The sequence below is a fragment of the Miniopterus natalensis genome, chromosome 11, assembly GCF_054644295.1.
Source record: "Miniopterus natalensis isolate mMinNat1 chromosome 11, mMinNat1.hap1, whole genome shotgun sequence".
NCBI classification, from domain to species: domain Eukaryota; kingdom Metazoa; phylum Chordata; class Mammalia; order Chiroptera; family Miniopteridae; genus Miniopterus; species Miniopterus natalensis.
The window spans coordinates 77,636,820-77,654,179 of NC_142091.1; the positions used below are offsets into that span (position 1 = coordinate 77,636,820).

Sequence of the window (17,360 nt, forward strand, 5' to 3'; positions counted from 1 at the left end):
TAGACCGAGAACCCCGCCCCAGGACAGCCACGCTCAGCACTGTAGCCCATGTGCTCTGGGCTCATGCACCAGGGCCCTGAGCATAGGGCGGGCGACAGAGGAGGACCTTATCACGTACCTCCTGCCCGGGTGGCTCCCCCAAAACAGCCACATGGCCTGGTTGAGATGAAGCCCCCACAACAGAATGTTGCCAAGATGAGCACAGTAGTGGTGTTTTGATAAAGTTCCAGAAACTGTCCATTTTCATCCAAACTTCTAGTTTCCCTTTAATTTGTAGGTTTAACCACAGAACTGTCTTGATTTCTATAAAAACGGATCCCAAGATCGTGCTCCCTCCTGACCTGACAGGCCGGCTGCAGTCCAGGCTTAGCCTTTCTCCTCACACTGCGTACATGTGGTCCCGTCCACCTAGGGGACGCAGTGCAGGCAGTCTGGAAGCGCGTGCACTACGCACGCACGTGGGGCTCGTGGGCAGCACAGCGTGCAGACGGTGGCCCAGGCGGAGATGCTAGGACTAGAACTGCTCTGACAGCAGCGCGCACAGTCTCTGGGAAACGGTCTCCTTGCTCGTCCGCAGCGTGAGCCTGTACATCTGCAACAGAGAGCACAGGTAAGAGTGACCAGGGCAGACAGGCCCTCAGCACAGCTCGGGCACCAGCCTCACTCTCCCCACGCAGCCCTTCCTGAGGTGCCCACTGCTCTAAGAGCCAGGGGCATCGCCCATGCTGCCACAGCTGAGTGAAGTCTGATAAGGGCATGAGCCCGTGTGCACGTGGAGCCGCTGCTGGTGGTGGACAAACCCCAGCCCCTGAAGGGCAATGGGGCAGCTGCTCATAAAGCTAACAGTACCTGGGCCATGAGCCGTGGCTCCACATTGCGTCCACCCAGTGAAACAGACATCTGCACAAAGGCCAGTCAAGCACCTGCAGCAGCTCTTCCCACAAGGCCCCACCCAGACCGCCCAGGAGTCTGCCAGCAGGAGGATGGGGTCAGCAGGAGTACCCCCAGGCCGCCAGAGCAATGGGACTGACGCCGGGCTGCCTCGAGGGGAGGCAGAGCTGACAGCGAGGGCGAAGGGAATGTCGTGTGCAGGATGCTGAGTTACCTGGGGGGCACACATCTGCCAGAACTCACGACCCCACACTAGTATCCATGTCTCACTGTGGCAATCACACAACAAAACAACTTGGTGTGTGCAACCACTTCCTCAAGAGCCTAACCTGGGCCTGCAGGTTGGGCTCCAAGCGCAGCAAGCACCCGATCTGGGTGGTCCTGGTGTGGATGATACCGGCTCCCACAAAGTTGGCAGGATTGGGATCAACCTCTTCAAGGAGAGCAGAGCCAAACCCAATAATCTGCACAAAGGAAACAGAGAGTTGGGATCCTGGTGGCAGCAAGGGTGGGTCCTCAGGGTCACAACTCGGGAACGCCACCAAGAAGGCCGTTACCTTGGCTTTGGTGATTTCTGTGTCCATTGGGTGCTTTGCCTTGAAAATGTTCTGCACTTCCTGCTGGGGACTGCAAGACAAAGATCAACGTCAGACCCTCAGCCTAGTCTGACCACAAGGCCCAGCCTCCCACACCCACTGCCTAAGGCGCTGCTCACTTGCTCAGCTGCTTCCAACGCTGGAAGAAATCTTGAGAGGCCATTTCTGTGGGCTGGAAAAACTTGTTGAGTGTGATGGGCAGCTTGACGGACACATTCTGAAAGGTTCCCCCATACCTGCAAGGAACAGAGAGTGCTGAGGAGACCCGTGGATGGCAGAGAACCTGGAACTCAGCTGGGAGCCATGCCCCTGCCTGCAAATCTCAGGGCACGGAAGGGCCGGGTCCAAGGTGGGGAATTCCTGCCTCATCAGCTCATCGATCCAGCTGCCTGCCAGAGAGGCCGTCCTGTCCACAGGGCAACGGAGTGTTCTGGAAGGGTAGCTGGGTCTGTCTCGTGTGCACCATCACGAGAGGACCACACACTGACCGGCACATGCCTGCTCCTGGGCACCTGTCAGTGGACACACTCCTCTGGCCGAGCGCTGTGGGTGATCACACTCCAGGACGTCCACTCCCCTCACTGTACCTCCCCATCCGTCCATGTCCAACTACTCCAAATTAATTTAAATTGTGTCAGAGGTTTTTTTTCTTTTCATGAAAAAACTGAATAAAAGAGTTTGTCTATAGAATGCAATAAAAATTTGCCTATTTCCCTAAAGTCTACAAAGCAAACGACCTTCAGATCTCTGTGGATTTAGTGTTTGAAAACATGCTTTTCCAAAAATGCAACCTTACAAACACCTGATGGGGAACTAACTGATGGACCACATACACTCCATTGTAGCCACTGGAAAATAACAGTAATGAACCAGCAGCAATACGAAAAATAATTTTAAAAACAAACAAGACAGCGGGCATGTCTACTCAGAGTGCAACTGCAAGAGGGCAGGGCAGGCAGCAGACAAGGTCTGCAGGGCCATCGCCCCGCAGTAGATTCCACAGCAGCAGGCAGGCAGCACATGCGGGACCTGCGGACCCCACCCATGGGTAGGCCCCTCCTTATCTCAGCTAGAAAGTACTGGGCCTTGAAGAGGTGACCCGCCAGCGGGAACCTCAGGTTGGACCGAGCTGGCCTCAAAGAATCTGGGCTCGTTCTCCTCCTACCTCCATGTTCTGCAGCTGGTGTTGCTGCTTAGCGAGGAAAGACGGCTCCTGGGACAAAGCTGCATGCAGGTCCAGCTCCAGCCCCTCAAGCTCCAGACCAGGGCTGGAGGCTGGGACACCCCACCAGCCAGGGGGGCCAGCACCCAGGCTCACCTGAACTGGATGTTGAGGACTGGCGCCTCGGTGAAATCCGACACGCACTCAATGTTGACAACCTGCTGCACCTGTGCGCCCCCATCCACCGTCGGGTCCACGGGCTTGGTCTGCAGGCTCAGATGTGTACGTGTCAAGGAGGCCACTTCAACGTAGGGAAGAGAGGTCTGGGCCAAGCTGGCCCTGTGGTCCCCCATGCCCAGGGAGCCCGGGAGTGAGAGTCCCTCTAGAAGGGAGGGGCTCAGAAGAGTGACACTCACACTGCTGATCTTACACAAAACCTCAAATACAGCTGATCCTACCTACAAATGTTTTTAACTATTCTGAAACAGGCTATGTTTAAAACATACTTGTCTCAAGATAAAAGTGGGTGTGGCCTGCGGGAGGAGGCTTTTCAGGGCAGGCAGTGCCCTCCTCTGGTCAAGCCGGGGCCCTGCTCACCAGCACTTTATTTGGCCAGCCCAACCTGGAAGGGAAGAACTGTGGACACCAAGGTGACACTGGCTCGGGTGTTCTCATCACATGGCTGACATTTATTAGCGACGGCCTCCATGGGCACAGTCACAGTGCGCACACCAGCTGACCCAGCTGCTGGTGGGCCCTCTGCTTCTGGCAGCAGCAGCTCCAGGGAGGAACCTCAGAGAAGGACACCAGAGCTCAAAGGGACTAACAGTGTCACAGTCTGTGAAGTAACATCACCTGAGGTGACCGGCACCTGGAATACCTGGCTCCTCTGATTGCTTTAAAACCTTCCTCAGAACCCTCCTCTAAACCCCACAGGACCACTGTCAGGGGCGTGGGGCAGACGGAACCAAGGATATTGGCCTGAAGGTCATCGGAGCAGATGAGCATCGGTGTGAAGTTTAAGAACTGTGTGGAGGTCTTATTCCCGTAAAATATGAGCATGCGACCTGGAAGGAAACCGTCTGTCTCACACACGCTTCACACAAACCCCAAGGAGCAACGGGAAGGCCAAGAACCCCCCCCAGCTGAGTCTGTCCCACAGCCAGAGCCTTCCCCGCCCTGCAGGGCCCTGGGCACCGCTCCAGCAGGGGTCCTTGCCCCATGGCAGAGCCTGTGGACTCGTGAGGCAGACATTTAGGGTGCTGCAGCGTCCCCAGTTATCCACATCAGGGCAGAGATCTTACACAGACCTCTGCGCACATTTTTATAGCTTTTGTTCAGAATGAAGTGACCCCCAAACACCCTGAAAAACAGCAACTCAGCTTCACTCTTCCCACAACTTAAAAATCAACAACCCAAACCCTGGGGAGCCCCCAGGGCCCATGGGGGGCAGACGCGGGTCCCTCCTTGTCTTCACACTTTCGCTCATCTCCCCACCTTGACCATCTGCGTGCACAGCTCAGGGCATGAAGCACATTCACGCTGTCATGCAGCCGTCCCCACCGTCATCTCCACAACTTCCCGTCTTCCCAAAAGGACGCTCTGTCCCCATTGAACAGTAACCCCCTCCCCCAGGCCCTGGCACCACCATCTACTTTCTGACACCTCCTGGTATGGATCTAACTCCTCTCGGGACCTCCTGTGAGTGGGTCACACAGTATGTGTCCTTCTGTGTCTGGCTCATTCACTCGGCAGTGTCCTCAGGGTCTGTCCCTGTGGCAGGTGGCAGGATTTCCTTCCTCTTTAAGGCTGAGTGAGATGCCACTGTGTGGATGGACGGCATTCTGTGTACCCGTCCATGTCCACGGACACCCGGGCTGCTCCCGTGTTTTAGCCACTGTGACTGATGCTGCTGTGAGCATGGGGTACAAATATCTTTCCAAGACCCTGCTTTCAAGCCTTTTGGGATGTGCCCACAAGTGGAACTGCTGGGTCACATGGTAACTCTGTTCGATTTTTTTCTTCCTTTTTTCAATCCTCACCTGAAGGTATGTTTACTGATTTTAGAGAGCAAGGAATGGGGGAGAGAGAAACATCGAAGTGAGAAAGAAACGTCTATCGGTTGCCTCCCGTACGTGCCCAGCTGGGGATGGAACCTGCCACCTAGGTCTGTGCCCTGACTATCAAACCCGGAACCTTTTTTTGGTGTACAGGACGACGCTCCAACCGGCCGAGCCGTGCGGGCTGAGGCGATTGTTTCATTCCGAGGACCTGCAACACAGCTCCCCCAGAGGCTGCAGCGGCTAACGTTCCCAGCAGTGGCTCACGGGGCTCGTTTCTTCCGTCCTCGCCAGTACTTGTTTTTTGCTTATGTGGTAGTAGCCACTCTGACAGGCGTGAGCTTGTGTCCCACTGTGGTTTTAACACGCGTCTCTCTGCTGACTGTGATGCTAGCATCTTCTCCAGTGCTCTGGGACGTCTGCGTGTCTTCCTTAGAGAAATGCCGAGCCCTCTGCCCATCTTTAACGAGGCTGCCCGTTTTGCTGCTGTTGAGCTGAAGTACTCTGTATATTCTGGAACCTAAACCCTTATCAGGTACATGACTTGGAAATATTTTCTCCCCATAATTTCCAAGAGGCGTTTTCATTATATAATTAGGACACATACCTAAATTCTGCCGAAATTCAGATTTAAGTCCAATTTGAAGCAGCTGGTTTTCAAACAACACACCGTTATTTTTACAGACAAACCTAGGGGAAGAGGGACAGTATGTGAGTCACTCAAAGATGCCCACTGACCAAACAAAGATTTGCTCTGAAAAAGGGTTTGGTGAACACGAAGGCCAGAAAGAACTCCGAGGGATAGGAGGGAGGGAAGAGTAGGACATGTCCCCAAGAACACCATGAAGAGCACCCCCTAGAGACAGGAAGTGAACAGAAAGCAGGATCCAGCAGCAAGATGATCCCAGGAGACAGGTCCTCTGCTTCATGCTGGTCTACAATCCCCAGCTGCTCCAACCATGGCACATCCCAGGCGCCCAGGCACACACACACACTGCAGGCTGGACCACAGATTCTCCAGCCAGACAGCTGGCACCAACCTCAATCAGGGATGACCATCAGCATCCCAGGCTGTGCAAACACTTGGGCGGTACCCCACTCCAGTGTGGCCCGCCCTCTCCTCCCCCTCCTCCCCTCCCCACCCCCTTCACACAGGGTCACTTTGCACTGCACAGGGGTCCAGGGTTTTGCTCATTACGTGGTGTCTACACTACATAGAATTAGGGGGAAATAAAATGCCGTGTGTGTTGGTTTTTACTTATACTCCTCTCAGAGGAGATTAAAGTATCCGGCCTCCTCTAACATAAATCACACTTATACAGTGGGCCAGGACCAAAAGAAAGGGGAAGAGGCAGCTGGGCAGGTCCTACACAATCAGTGAGAACACAGCAGGAGCCAGCCTTTCCTCCCTGCACCCGGATCAGCAGATGCAGTTCAAGGAGCGGTGGGGCCAGCAGGCAGAGCCCACGGGACTGGACAGCGCTCCACGTACACCCTTCACGGCTCCCGAGAGATAGAGCCCGTGGCGGCAGCCCCCCCACCCCATCCCCCAGCTTCCAGGTGCAGTCATGTGCCAGCCTAGCGCAGCTCAGACCAGCGAGCTCTGCCCTGTCCTGCGTGCCCACTTCAGAGGTGGTGGCCCGTCAGCAATGCGCATCCCAGCCAGCCTCTCAGTGGACGCCAAGCCAGGGCCAATCCAAGCAGCACAGAAGGAAGGCACAGGGGGCAGCAGCAGCAGAGATGTGGAGACAGGTGAGCCTGGCCCCACCCTCTGTGTCCACTCTCCCCCCAGTCACACGATGAGGGTCCAGTCCTCCCCATCCACCTCAAGATGCATGCAAAGCTCCACACAGTCACATAGTCCACTCAGTGCACAAAGCCATCTTCAACATACCCAAGGGCATGTGCAACCATGGCCCCAGGACCAGCCCCAGGGGACCCAGGTGCTCCCAAGACTCCCATGGGACAGAGGAGAAGTGACTGATGACGCAGAGCTCTGAAGCACACAGCCACGGCCACTGCTACGCTCACACCCGACTCAGTGACAGCAGGGCTGCCCACTGTGCCCAGGTGTAGACACAGGGCCAGGCAGCACAGGTGGCAGCTGGTGGGACTAAGCCACCTGGAAGTAACATTTCTCAAGGAGATGGGAAAGGCATCCACTGAGTGACTAAGTGACAGAAGTAGCCCAGCAGTCCCTGCCTGGTTCTTTTAAAGGGTCATCACAACCAGGAGGAGACGCTGTGGAATAGAATTTTGGGCTCATGCAGAGCATTGTACAAGGCCTAGGGGATGCAGACCTCCCCACGCCAGGAGCTGTAGGGGCGTGAGCGGTGCATGCCCCAAGTACTCAGCACCCCCAAATTCACACCTGACACCCTGTCTCCGTGCAGCCACACAAAGGCCCAGGCAGCCCAACTCCCACATGGCTGCTGAAGCACCTGGAGCCGGGCAGACCATCTGGGAGACAGAGCACGGCCTCAGGTCAGTGTGGGCATCACCCTCGCCTTCCGCCCCCAACAGTACACTCAAGTTGCCTGAAGAGCTTCAGCAGCTCCTGCCTGAGCCCAGTGACCGCAAAGCTCCTGAAGGCCTGCAGACACAGCAAGGCAAGAGCGCGGGGTGAGCCCCTGCCCGGGAACACTGCCCAGACTGGGCATCCAGCTTGGAGCCCAGCACTGCCCCGAGGACACGCAGCTCCAGCACGAAGGGCCTTGCGACCAGGGCTCTGAGGTGCCTGTCAGTCACAAACCCACCAGCTCTGAAAGCCTGTTTCAGCTGGAGACAGCGCCTCACACCACCAACAGGAACAGGGAGCAGAATTACATGCAGCAGGAACACAGGGAAGGAGCAGACTGCAAACCGCCCAGCTGGCACAGCTCAGTGGTTGGGCATCAACCTATGAACCAGGAGGTCAAGGTTCAATTCCCGGTCAGGGCACATGCCCGGATTGCGGGCTCAATCGCCAGTGGGGGGCATGCAGGAGGCAGCCGATGAATGACTCTCTCATCATTGATGTTTATCTCTCTCTCTCTCTCTCTCTCTCTCCCCCCCCTTCCTCTCTCTGAAATCAATAAAGGCATAAAAAATAAGAAAAAAGAAACAGACTGCGACCCACTGGGCTCTGCTCTTGTCCATCACAACAGGGGCAAGGAGCCATTCCTTGAAGACTCACACCTCTGTAGAGAACAGTCTCACACCTGCTCCCTGGAGGAAGCATTTGGGGGAAAAGGTACAAGGTCCACACACCAAACAAAATGGGAAAGAACAGAGCTAGGAAGGGCAAGGCCGCAGTCTGGCGCAGAATCAGGGCACAAACACCTTGATGAAAGTCACAGAAAGTGGGGAGGACAGAGCTGGTTTCCGGAGGCAGCCTCGGACACACGCTTTATGGGGCGAAGCAGCAGTTGTGCAGCTGAAGAACGTTACCTAGTAAAAGGCTGGGCACCCAGAAGCAGACACAGAGAAGGGCCAAGTCGGAGCGGGAAGGGGCACGAGGGTGAGAACGGAGCTGCATGGGAAGTGGCGCTCTAGGCACCAGGGCCGAGCACGCGGTGAACGCCAGCCAGCACGCCTGGCAGCCAGGCCTGTCGCTGCTCCACCTGACACCCTTCTGGTCCTGACTGGGGGCCACTTGCTGTGCAAACAGGCAGACCGCGGAGGATGAGGCTGCAGAGCAGACCCACCAGTGCCACAGGCCCACTTTGACTGCAGGGAACTGGGAGGAAGGACTTCTGCCCACTCTGCCCAGCTGACCGGGGCCCAGGGGCAGACAGGGTCCCTGTTTTCAGGAAGCAGATCAACTACCTGGCAAAGTTGTCTTCGGAGCCGGGAGCGAGAGGTGCGACTGCAGAGGGCGAGTCCGAGAACACGTCCACGAGCAGCCCGCCAGAGGAGGGTGGGGGGCCTGCGGGCGCAGGGGGCGCGGCCCCCAGACCCAGGAGATCTGCCGACGGAGACGGTGTGGACTGGAAAACAGGGAAGGTGGTGGTTGGTGTGAAGCCTTCAGGGCACACAGAGGCCGACCGGGGGCATTGCTGCACCCTCCCACTGCAGCCACTGGGCTGCAGGTGTGTCTGCAGGTAGGCAGGTGAGGGACGGGCCGTTTCTGGGACGCAGCTGCACCAGAGTCAGGCCTGAAGACCAGCCCATGGAGAAGGTGAATTGCGTCTCACAAGACTGGACAAGGAACCCACCTTTCCTCACAAGTGTTATCAGAGTGAAAACAACTTCTGAAAAATGTTGTCATGAGAGAGGCCAAAAAGAAGCATCTGCTCTAGGAAATAAGGCTGTGCACACTGCTGTCAGCTGAGGCAGCGAGGGAGCCGTGGCCGCGGGGAAGCCCGGTGCAGCCTCTGCTACTGCTCGTGGCCTCGTGAAGAAGAGGTAAATTAAAAGCCTACAGAGCAAACCTTTAAAAAATTACTTTTGAACCTTGGAAAAGAAAGAATAAAGCAGCTCTGAGCTCAGTCTCACACTGACAAGGGACAGGACAACAAGGATCTCCCCATGCTCACACCTGTGGGGAACTCAGGCCCCACAGCTGAAGCTCAGGACCCTGCACCCCTGGGTGTCCGCCCGCCAAACGTGGGGTTCAGACGGTCACCAGGACCATGTCACAGGCAGGAACCGGGGGTGTTAGCCACTGTCCTGAACCCTCATCTTGCATGGCTAGAACACCCCGCTGGACACCCACAGAGGCAAAATCAGTTCGTAATGATTTTATGAACCACATCCCGGTGCCATTCCCGCTGTTTGCTATGAATGCTCAGCTCGGGTCTAAAACACACTCATCCTTCCAGGAGCATGGGGGCCCCGTGAGCTGCAGGAGAATGGAGCCCTTTCCTTCTGCAGCGTGTTGGCCTCGCCTGTCGCCTGCCTCTGGGCAGAACCACACTTGGCACGTACACAGGGAAACTGATGTTCACGTAAATAACTGCTCATTTCTGTTTCACATTAAGTTAGAGCCATGCATGGGACTTTTAAAGAATTACCTGTGTGGGCAGGTGATACTACATATGAATTCTATTTGGAGATAAAGAAAGCATTAAAAAACACATGTCCTGCAGAGCGTGTGCAGGTGTGCGCAAGCCAGAGCCCCGCCAGATGGCAGCCCTGTCTCCCTTGAGCAGCAGGGCAGCTCTGGGTGTGAAGGCTCCCGGGCTGCAGACAGACTGGACTCCTCGCTAAGGGGGGGCCTTGTAGGAGCTGTCAAGAGGAGTGAGAGAGATGTCTGCAGTGCAGGTAAGGTCTGGAGGAAACTGGCGGTGGCTCCTCACCCTCACTGCTCCTGGGACAGCTCTCCCACCAGCACTGTTCCCATCAGGAGGTGACAGGGTGGAGGAGGCTGGGAGCTGATCTTGGCCGCCTGGCACTGTGCTACAGACCACGCAGGAAAGGCACCTGTGCAGACCTGCCTGCACACGGACTGGGGTCCTCTCTCCTCTGCCAACTGCTGCAAGGTTTTACCTACAGTTCCTCTAAACTGTGCAAGTGCTTTTCAAAGTAGGAAACCCCTCTGTCCAATTAAGCCAAACATACCCTAAATTCTCCACAGATGTAAGCAAGACTGCTGTGTGGAAGAACCACTGCCTCTTCGCCACTGCCTCCTTTCGGGACTAGGGAGACCTCCCCGGAGAGCCCACCTGGCACTGGAATTACAACAATAAGAGCAGCCCTATGGTCCTGGCCGGTTTTGCTCAATGGTTAGAGCATCAGCCTGAGAATTGAAGGGTCCCAGGTTCGATCCTGGTGAAGGGTACATACTTTGGTTGCAGGCTCGATCCCCAGCCCTGGCTGTGTCTCTCTCACATCGATGTCTCTCTCTCTCCCCCTTCCACTCTCTCTGAAAAGCGATGGAAAAAATATCCTTGGGTGAAATTTAAAAATAGCAGCCCTATGGCCCCAGTCAGGTGGCTAAGCTCATTAGAGCATCATCCTGGGGGACCAGGCACCACTAAGGGGCTGCTATGGGGCCAGGCCAGTGTACCTGTTCTCCAGGAGTGCCCAGTCCCATTGGGGACAGCAAGGAAACTACAACTCTCAACATGATGTCTCCACCCAGCCAACAGCCTCCACACAGGCAATCCTGCACGAGAGGCCCATGACCATGTTTTCTGAACCAGGAGTCAAGACAGGGAGCACTAGGAGCAGAGCAGGCCTGAGACAGGGGCTAGAAGGCAGTCACGGCATGTTTGGGTGAGAACAGCATCTGGGGTCCCAGGTGTGGGACAGGTGAGGGCCTCAGGCTCAGGGCCACCACCTGGTTCTCAGCACACACTTTTATATTTAACAGAAACTTCCCCAAATGTTCTGCTGGCCCCGAATCTCAGGGCCGGGCCACACGGGAGCTGGGGCAGGGCTCTGGCGTCAGGGAGGGACCCACCGTGGTGCTGGCCAGGACCGGCTCCGGGCCCCCGTTGACATCGGTGCCTCGCTCACGCTTGCCCTCCTCCAGGCCCATCACCGTGCCTGGGCCCTTCTTCTTCTTGAGCTTGGCCAGGATGGATGACTCGCGCTCCGGGAAGGGGGGCATCTCCTCCAGGACAGTGGCCTGTGGGGGAGGAGCCAGTCAGCTGGGTAGCTCAGCTGCGGGCAGAGCCGGTGCACCCAGGCCTACCCACCAGGATGTCGGTGCTGGCAACGGTGCTCAGCCGCAGGTACTCCACGGCCCGCTGCTGCAGCTCCACGTCGGCATTCTTCAGCTGGCTGTCGCTGCGCAACACGTCCTGGATGGTGGGCTTCACCTCCGGGAACAGGTTCACAAACTTGATGTAGGTGGACAGCAGCAGGGCCCGGGTGGGGACGCTACACAGGTGGAACTTGGAGTGCAGCAGGTTGAACTGGACCAGCGGGCTGTGAGGGGAAGGAGAGCAGATGGGCAAAGCCTAAGACCGAGGTTCCTTCCCCCCAAGAGGCACAGAGGCACTGCCAGCGACTACACTTCCTCTGGGGACAGGGACCACACGCCCACATCGCATTTTCAACCAGGACCCTGCTCTGTCAGCTCGCAAGACAGAGCCATCGGGCCAGAGTGCGGGTGGTCTTGCTCTGGGCTGTCCCTCACTATATCAGATCCCCAGCATGAGTATTGGCAGGCGCAGCCCAGCCTCAGGAAGAGATGCTCTCTGATCCCCTAGGGCTATCTTCTTACCTGGATCTTGGGTCCCCAGCTATCAGGTTCCCAAACTCGCCCAGGATGTAGCCGCCAACTTTGACCAGGTTCTCGTGGCATGCAGGGGCCTGCAGCGACTGGGAGACAGCAGTGGGACGGTCAAGGAGGGAGCCGGGCATGGGGTGGGGGTACCAGAGCAGGAAGCCCTCCTCCCGTCAGTCCCGCCCTCCCATCCTCCCACCAAGCAACAGATGCTCCCCAGAGGCAGAGGCGTGGCCAATCCCATCCAAAACCAGAGCCACACTCCCCAAAGTTAACGTCCAGGCCCCATGCATCCTCCCAGAGCCTCTTGGGCTCTCACACACAGGGAAGCAAGCCCAAGGCTCCGGCCCTGGGCACTGTGGCCTCTCAAGAGCCTAGAGCATCCCACCCATGGTCGGTGAGGAGGAGTGAGAGTCTGGCAGAGGGTCAGCAGGACAGGAGCTGGACCCTCCAAGGGGTCAGCAGGAGATGGAAGGGAGGCCAGTGTTCCCCGGGACCACACCCCCAGGGCCGCCGAAGTACCTCAAACACCGTCTTGGCGGCGTAGCCCTGCACGTCGTCGCGGTTGATGACGATCTGGATGACACGGTACCACACCTCCTCGCTCACGTAGTCGCCAGCAACCCGGATCAGGTTTAGGATGGTGTCCACATACCACGTGTAGTCCACGGCATACTTCTCTGCCAGGATGGCGACCTTCAGCACCTGCAGGGGCGGCCACTCAGGGTAGGTGCCCGTGGCCCCTCGACAGCAGGGCACCCACAAGCCCAGGCAGTGTAAGATTCACAGGTTTACTGAGGGAAGCCACACCACCCTTCAGCAACAGACACAACAGGATGCGTCTAGGACCACAGGACAGATGGTCACGGCTGCAGGAGTGCACAAGGTCCAAACTGACCACAGCCGAGCCAGGCCTAGGCACTCCTCCTGCACCCACACACAGGGCAGCCACACTCCTCGGGTCTCCTCTCCAGCCTGCCTTTCTCTCAGTCTCCCCTCCACCCTCGTTGCAGGTGCCATCCCCTGCCCTGGTCGGGGCGAGGGTGGGAGGCAACTAATCAATGTGTCTCTCACATCAATGTTTCTCTCTCTCCCCCCCCTTCCACTCTCTCTGAAAAGCAATGGAAAAAATATCCTTCGGTGAGGATTTTAAAAAAAAGACTGAAGACTCTATTGGAAATGCTGATTAAGGAGCTAAAGCATCTAGCAAATTCTCAGCAAAGTCTGTGGACCAGAAACAGAACCAGAACCACTAAGGAAGACCTTCAGCTGAGAGTCACAAGCGCCTGTAGCCAGTGACAACACAAAGGCAGTCAGAACTCACAATCTCTTCCCGAATGGAGTAGTCAGCCGTCTCCAAGTAGCTCAGCATCTCAGCCACAATCTGCTGGGCATTGCTGCGATCACACATGGCATAGAGGAGGTCCACAGCTCGCTGCCGCACACTCACGTCCCGCTCGGTCTGGGGAACGAGGCACAGAATGAAGAGCCGGGAGGCTGGACGGGCCTCCACTACGACCCGACACTCACTCCTAGCTCTCCTCACTCACCATCCGAACGCAGGGACCCCCCCAGGCTCTGGTCAGCAGAGCCCCTCACACCAACTCACTGCCCCTCTCGTCCCTGCATGGCCAAGAATCAAGCTCTGTCCCCAAGGGGATGTCAGAGGTCTATCTACTGTGTGGTCACAGGCCGGAACCTTCCATGTTGCCTGGGAGCTTTTCACAGTGCTGGCTCTCAGCCCCACCCCCGCCTGCACATCAGTTTCTCAGCACAGGACGGCCTGGGAGTGCAGGTTCAGGGCCAGGCAACATGTAAAAGTAAAGACAAGCCTGTGCTCCCAGGAGGGACTGAGAACACACCTGAGCCAGGCCCAGAGGGACCCAGGGCAGCACTAGGCTCACTCCAAACCCTGTGGGCCTCCTGGTCAAATCACAAACCAACAATGTCTGCTAAATTAGTGCAAACAGAAGCAACAGAGTCAGGCCTGTTCTTAATTTAAGCTGGGGCCAGCACAGCGGCTAGGCAGCTCCCCACTCCAGCTCTCTAATGCACTGGCTAACAGCAGGGAACACCGTGGACGCTGGTGTGTCTGACGACAGGAGAGCCAGCCTCAACTAGGCTCCTCCAAGTTTGGAATTTTAATTCCTTGAAAAAGTTCACTTTCTTTTGCAAAGAGTGAGTTTTCTTGGAGACGAAGAAAACAGTTTATCTTTCTACCTAAAAGAGCTGCTTCTATTGGTTGACATGTTTGCTGTGACTCTGGCACATGCACAGCACCCGTTAGATGCAGCACATAGTTATTGTGGTAGCCTCGCAGGCAGAGGACAGTAGTGCCAACCACAGCGCAGCTACGCAGGGGTGAGGAGTGGCCCCGCAGCAGCAGCACGGCTGACCCAGCAGCTGCCTCCCACACCCATCCCACTCCCGTGCCCACTGCAAGTAACACAGGTGACAGGAGCAACCCCAGCACTGCCCCGCTCAGACTGCCCCCCCCCGGGTGATGACACCCCAAGTGCAGCACGCTTGCCTTCAACGCGTTGATGACGGTCTCGATGTGTGTCTTCACAGCCTCATGGGAAAACTCGGAGCTGGCCAGTGTGCACATGCTCTCCAGGGCCAAGTAGCGCAGATTGGTCTCCCGGTGCTGCAGGAACTGGCCCAGCTGGTTGCAGGCGCGCACGAGCAGGTTTGGCTCACTGAGGGGAGACATGGTGAAGGGGCTGTGTGCACATCAGCATGGCAGGTGCAATGCTGCGTCCTGCTCACAGTCACCATGGGGACCTCCCAGGACACAAAAGCCTTAACTATAAGCCCCAACATCAGTTTTACATCCCTCTGTAGAGCCCACAGTGAGAGACCCACTGGAGATTCTCCAAGCACATCTGCAGAATTCCACCAACTCCAAAGAGCCACTGACAACAGAGGCACCTCCTGCACCCTGTCCTGAGTGCATGGCGGCCACTTTGGGGCTGCCGTCAGCCAGGTCACCAGCTTGAGGAAACCTGAACAAGAGCCCTGGCAATGGAGGGCTCTGAGGGCAAATATGTAGACAAAGGTGTAAAAGAGGCTGTTGAATACTTGAGCACCCATTACCATAAAGTGGGCTAGACCTCTGCTCACTCCCTGCTTTGTCCTCAGGATGCTGTTTCTCTTTAAATGCTTTTCATGACACAAGGACTTCCGCTCATTCGGGAAATTTGTTTGGGGTGTAACTCAGGCTGTGTTTGCTCACAGGAAAGTACATGTGTGTGGAGGGGTGGAGTGGAAGATGCTGGGAGCAGGTCTGCGCAGCCCATAGTGGGCCCTGAGAGCTGCATGGGGCCAGGCTGTCACTCTCACGGGAGTGCCAGAACACGCGCCAGGCACAGGGCCACATGCGGGCAGTGGGGCACTCAGGGAAACAGCAGGGGCCCTCGCGGGGAGGTGTGGCAGTTCTGAGGGTCGGAAGATGGAGAAGAGGGGCTGGGCAGGGGCAGATGCTGCTGGGGAAGAGGGAGAGGCCATACGCCAGTGCCCACAGGGTGGACGGACACTAGGCCACCCACTAGACCTGAGGTCGACGAGGAACAGCGCACACATGCCTGCGTCTGAGAGGACCAGGTTCTCAAACCTGCTGGGGGGGGGGGGCGGGCAGACGGCTCACCTGTCATGATGGATGATGAGGCTAATGGCCTCGAAGAGCACGGCGTTCTTGGCGTTGGAGTGCTGCACCTTCTTGGACTTGGGCGGCTCCTGGGCCTTGTTCAGAATTGTCTCCAGGCACTCGGTCAGGCGGCCTCGCACAGCAGGGTCTTCTGGGCAGGACAGACAGCCATCGGGCAGCTCCCCACAGCCCACCCTGCCCTCCCAGCTTCACACCTCAGGGCCTGACTCTCAAGTCATCTCAGACCGGGAAGAAGGGCTGGCTGTTCAAACTGTACCTCCATTTAACATAGGACAACCTAACAGCCAGGGTAACTACACATACGTTTTAATGAAATAACATGAAATCAAGAGAAAATAAAATCTCAGGCTCATAGACAACACACGTGATATATAAAAGTTTTAGGGGCCCTGGCCAGGTAGTTCAACTAGATAGAGCACCGTCCCCATACCCCAAAGTTACAGGTTCCAGCCCCAGTCAGGGCTCATACAGGCATCAACCAATAAATGCATAAACTCATGGGGCAACACACAGATGTTTCTCTCTCCCTCCCTTCCTCTCTCTCTCTCTATAATCAATCAATAAATTTTTTTCTAAGTTTTAGGGAGAAAGGGCAAAATACTTTCTCCTTGTGCTATTACCAACAGAAACAAAGAACACGGTATAGAAACAACACAAAGAGAAGAAAGTTTTAAGTTTCTACTCAAACCAGAAGAAACAGTGAACCAAAAAGAGCAAGAGAGCAGCGCACAGCAGACCCCCAGGAACTCCTTGTGGACACTGCACAGAACAGTGCCCCGGGGCTGGAACACGGGCCAAGCGAGAGAGGACAGCGCTGCGAGCCCCGTGCAGCTGGACCAGAGCAGGGCCCCAGAAGCCCCGAGAGCCCTGACCCTAGGGGCATGGGGAGGGGTCGCACACTACGTGAGACCAGCGAGAGAACGCTAGGACCTCCGGCCAGAAAGGAGGATGGGGACCGTGCCACTCACACCCGGGGCAGCAGGGGTCTGAGCCTACGCCCCAGGTCTCAGGGGGCATCTACTGGGCTAAGGAGAGGGAGGGGCACTGGGAGGCTGGGCCCTCCCACACCCAGGCTGCTGCGTCATCCGTGCTATAAAAGAGACACAGTGCAGCCGTTACTGAAATTAACAAATACCCTGTATACAAACAAACTACAACAAAGCAATCTTTGTAGGAGAAACTGGGCGTATCTGACATTTTCATGTTCGTTCTTCAACCAAGGTTTCTGTCTCTAGATACCTAGGGTGCTGATGGAATCAACCACCTTTTAGAATGAAACATGAGCACAGACCTGTCCTCCGTGTGCATATTAAAGTTCAGGGACTGCCCGGCCAACGTGGCTCAGGGCTTGAGCATCAACCTAGGTTCCAGGAGGTCACAGTTCAATGCACCATCAGGGCACATGCCCGGGTTATGGGCTTGACCCCCAGCAGGGGGCGTGCAGGAGGCAGCCCATCAAGGACTCTCTCATCATTGATGTTTCTGTCTCCCTCCCTCTCCCTTCCTCTCTCTGAATCAATAAAAATATATATATATTTTTTTTGAAGTTCAGGGATTATTAACAACTTAGGATACAAAGTTTCTAATGGTTTCAAGTTTTATTTTATAAGACTGTTTCAAATCCTGCACAGATCTGATACTGTATAGAAGCAGAGAAAATCCCAGACCATAACAACACTGTGAGTTCTCCACCAGCTGCTCCGGGAAAGCCAGGATGCTGGCCGCCTCACAGAGGGATCCACAGGACAAGAACCAGCGTCAGGAAAGGACTTTTAAGAGAACAAACAAGAGACCTAACCCCAAGGGGCTGAGGTGGCCCTGCCCGAGA

The 17,360-nt window shown here is 56.2% G+C and overlaps 1 protein-coding gene across 2 annotated transcripts in view; it reads right to left on the minus strand.

Annotated features, from left to right (window-relative positions):
* Positions 1–240: 240 nt before the first annotated feature.
* Positions 241–17,360, minus strand: part of AP2A2 (adaptor related protein complex 2 subunit alpha 2) — a 47,345-nt gene continuing 30,225 nt past the window's right edge. The window contains exons 8-22 of one of the 2 annotated variants that reach the window (XM_087822093.1): positions 15,512–15,659; positions 14,396–14,564; positions 13,190–13,327; positions 12,388–12,570; positions 11,863–11,960; positions 11,333–11,564; positions 11,095–11,262; positions 8,517–8,677; positions 5,317–5,399; positions 3,625–3,716; positions 2,806–2,927; positions 1,607–1,723; positions 1,449–1,518; positions 1,221–1,355; positions 241–592 (exon numbers count right to left, since the gene is read on the minus strand). In XM_087822093.1, coding sequence (XP_087678219.1) covers positions 515–592; positions 1,221–1,355; positions 1,449–1,518; positions 1,607–1,723; positions 2,806–2,927; positions 3,625–3,716; positions 5,317–5,399; positions 8,517–8,677; positions 11,095–11,262; positions 11,333–11,564; positions 11,863–11,960; positions 12,388–12,570; positions 13,190–13,327; positions 14,396–14,564; positions 15,512–15,659 — 1,994 coding nt within the window. In that variant the 3' untranslated portion in view covers positions 241–514. Of the gene's footprint in view, positions 593–1,220; positions 1,356–1,448; positions 1,519–1,606; positions 1,724–2,805; positions 2,928–3,624; positions 3,717–5,316; positions 5,400–8,516; positions 8,678–11,094; positions 11,263–11,332; positions 11,565–11,862; positions 11,961–12,387; positions 12,571–13,189; positions 13,328–14,395; positions 14,565–15,511; positions 15,663–17,360 lie in introns of both variants that reach the window. The other variant, XM_087822092.1, reaches the window with a different exon arrangement.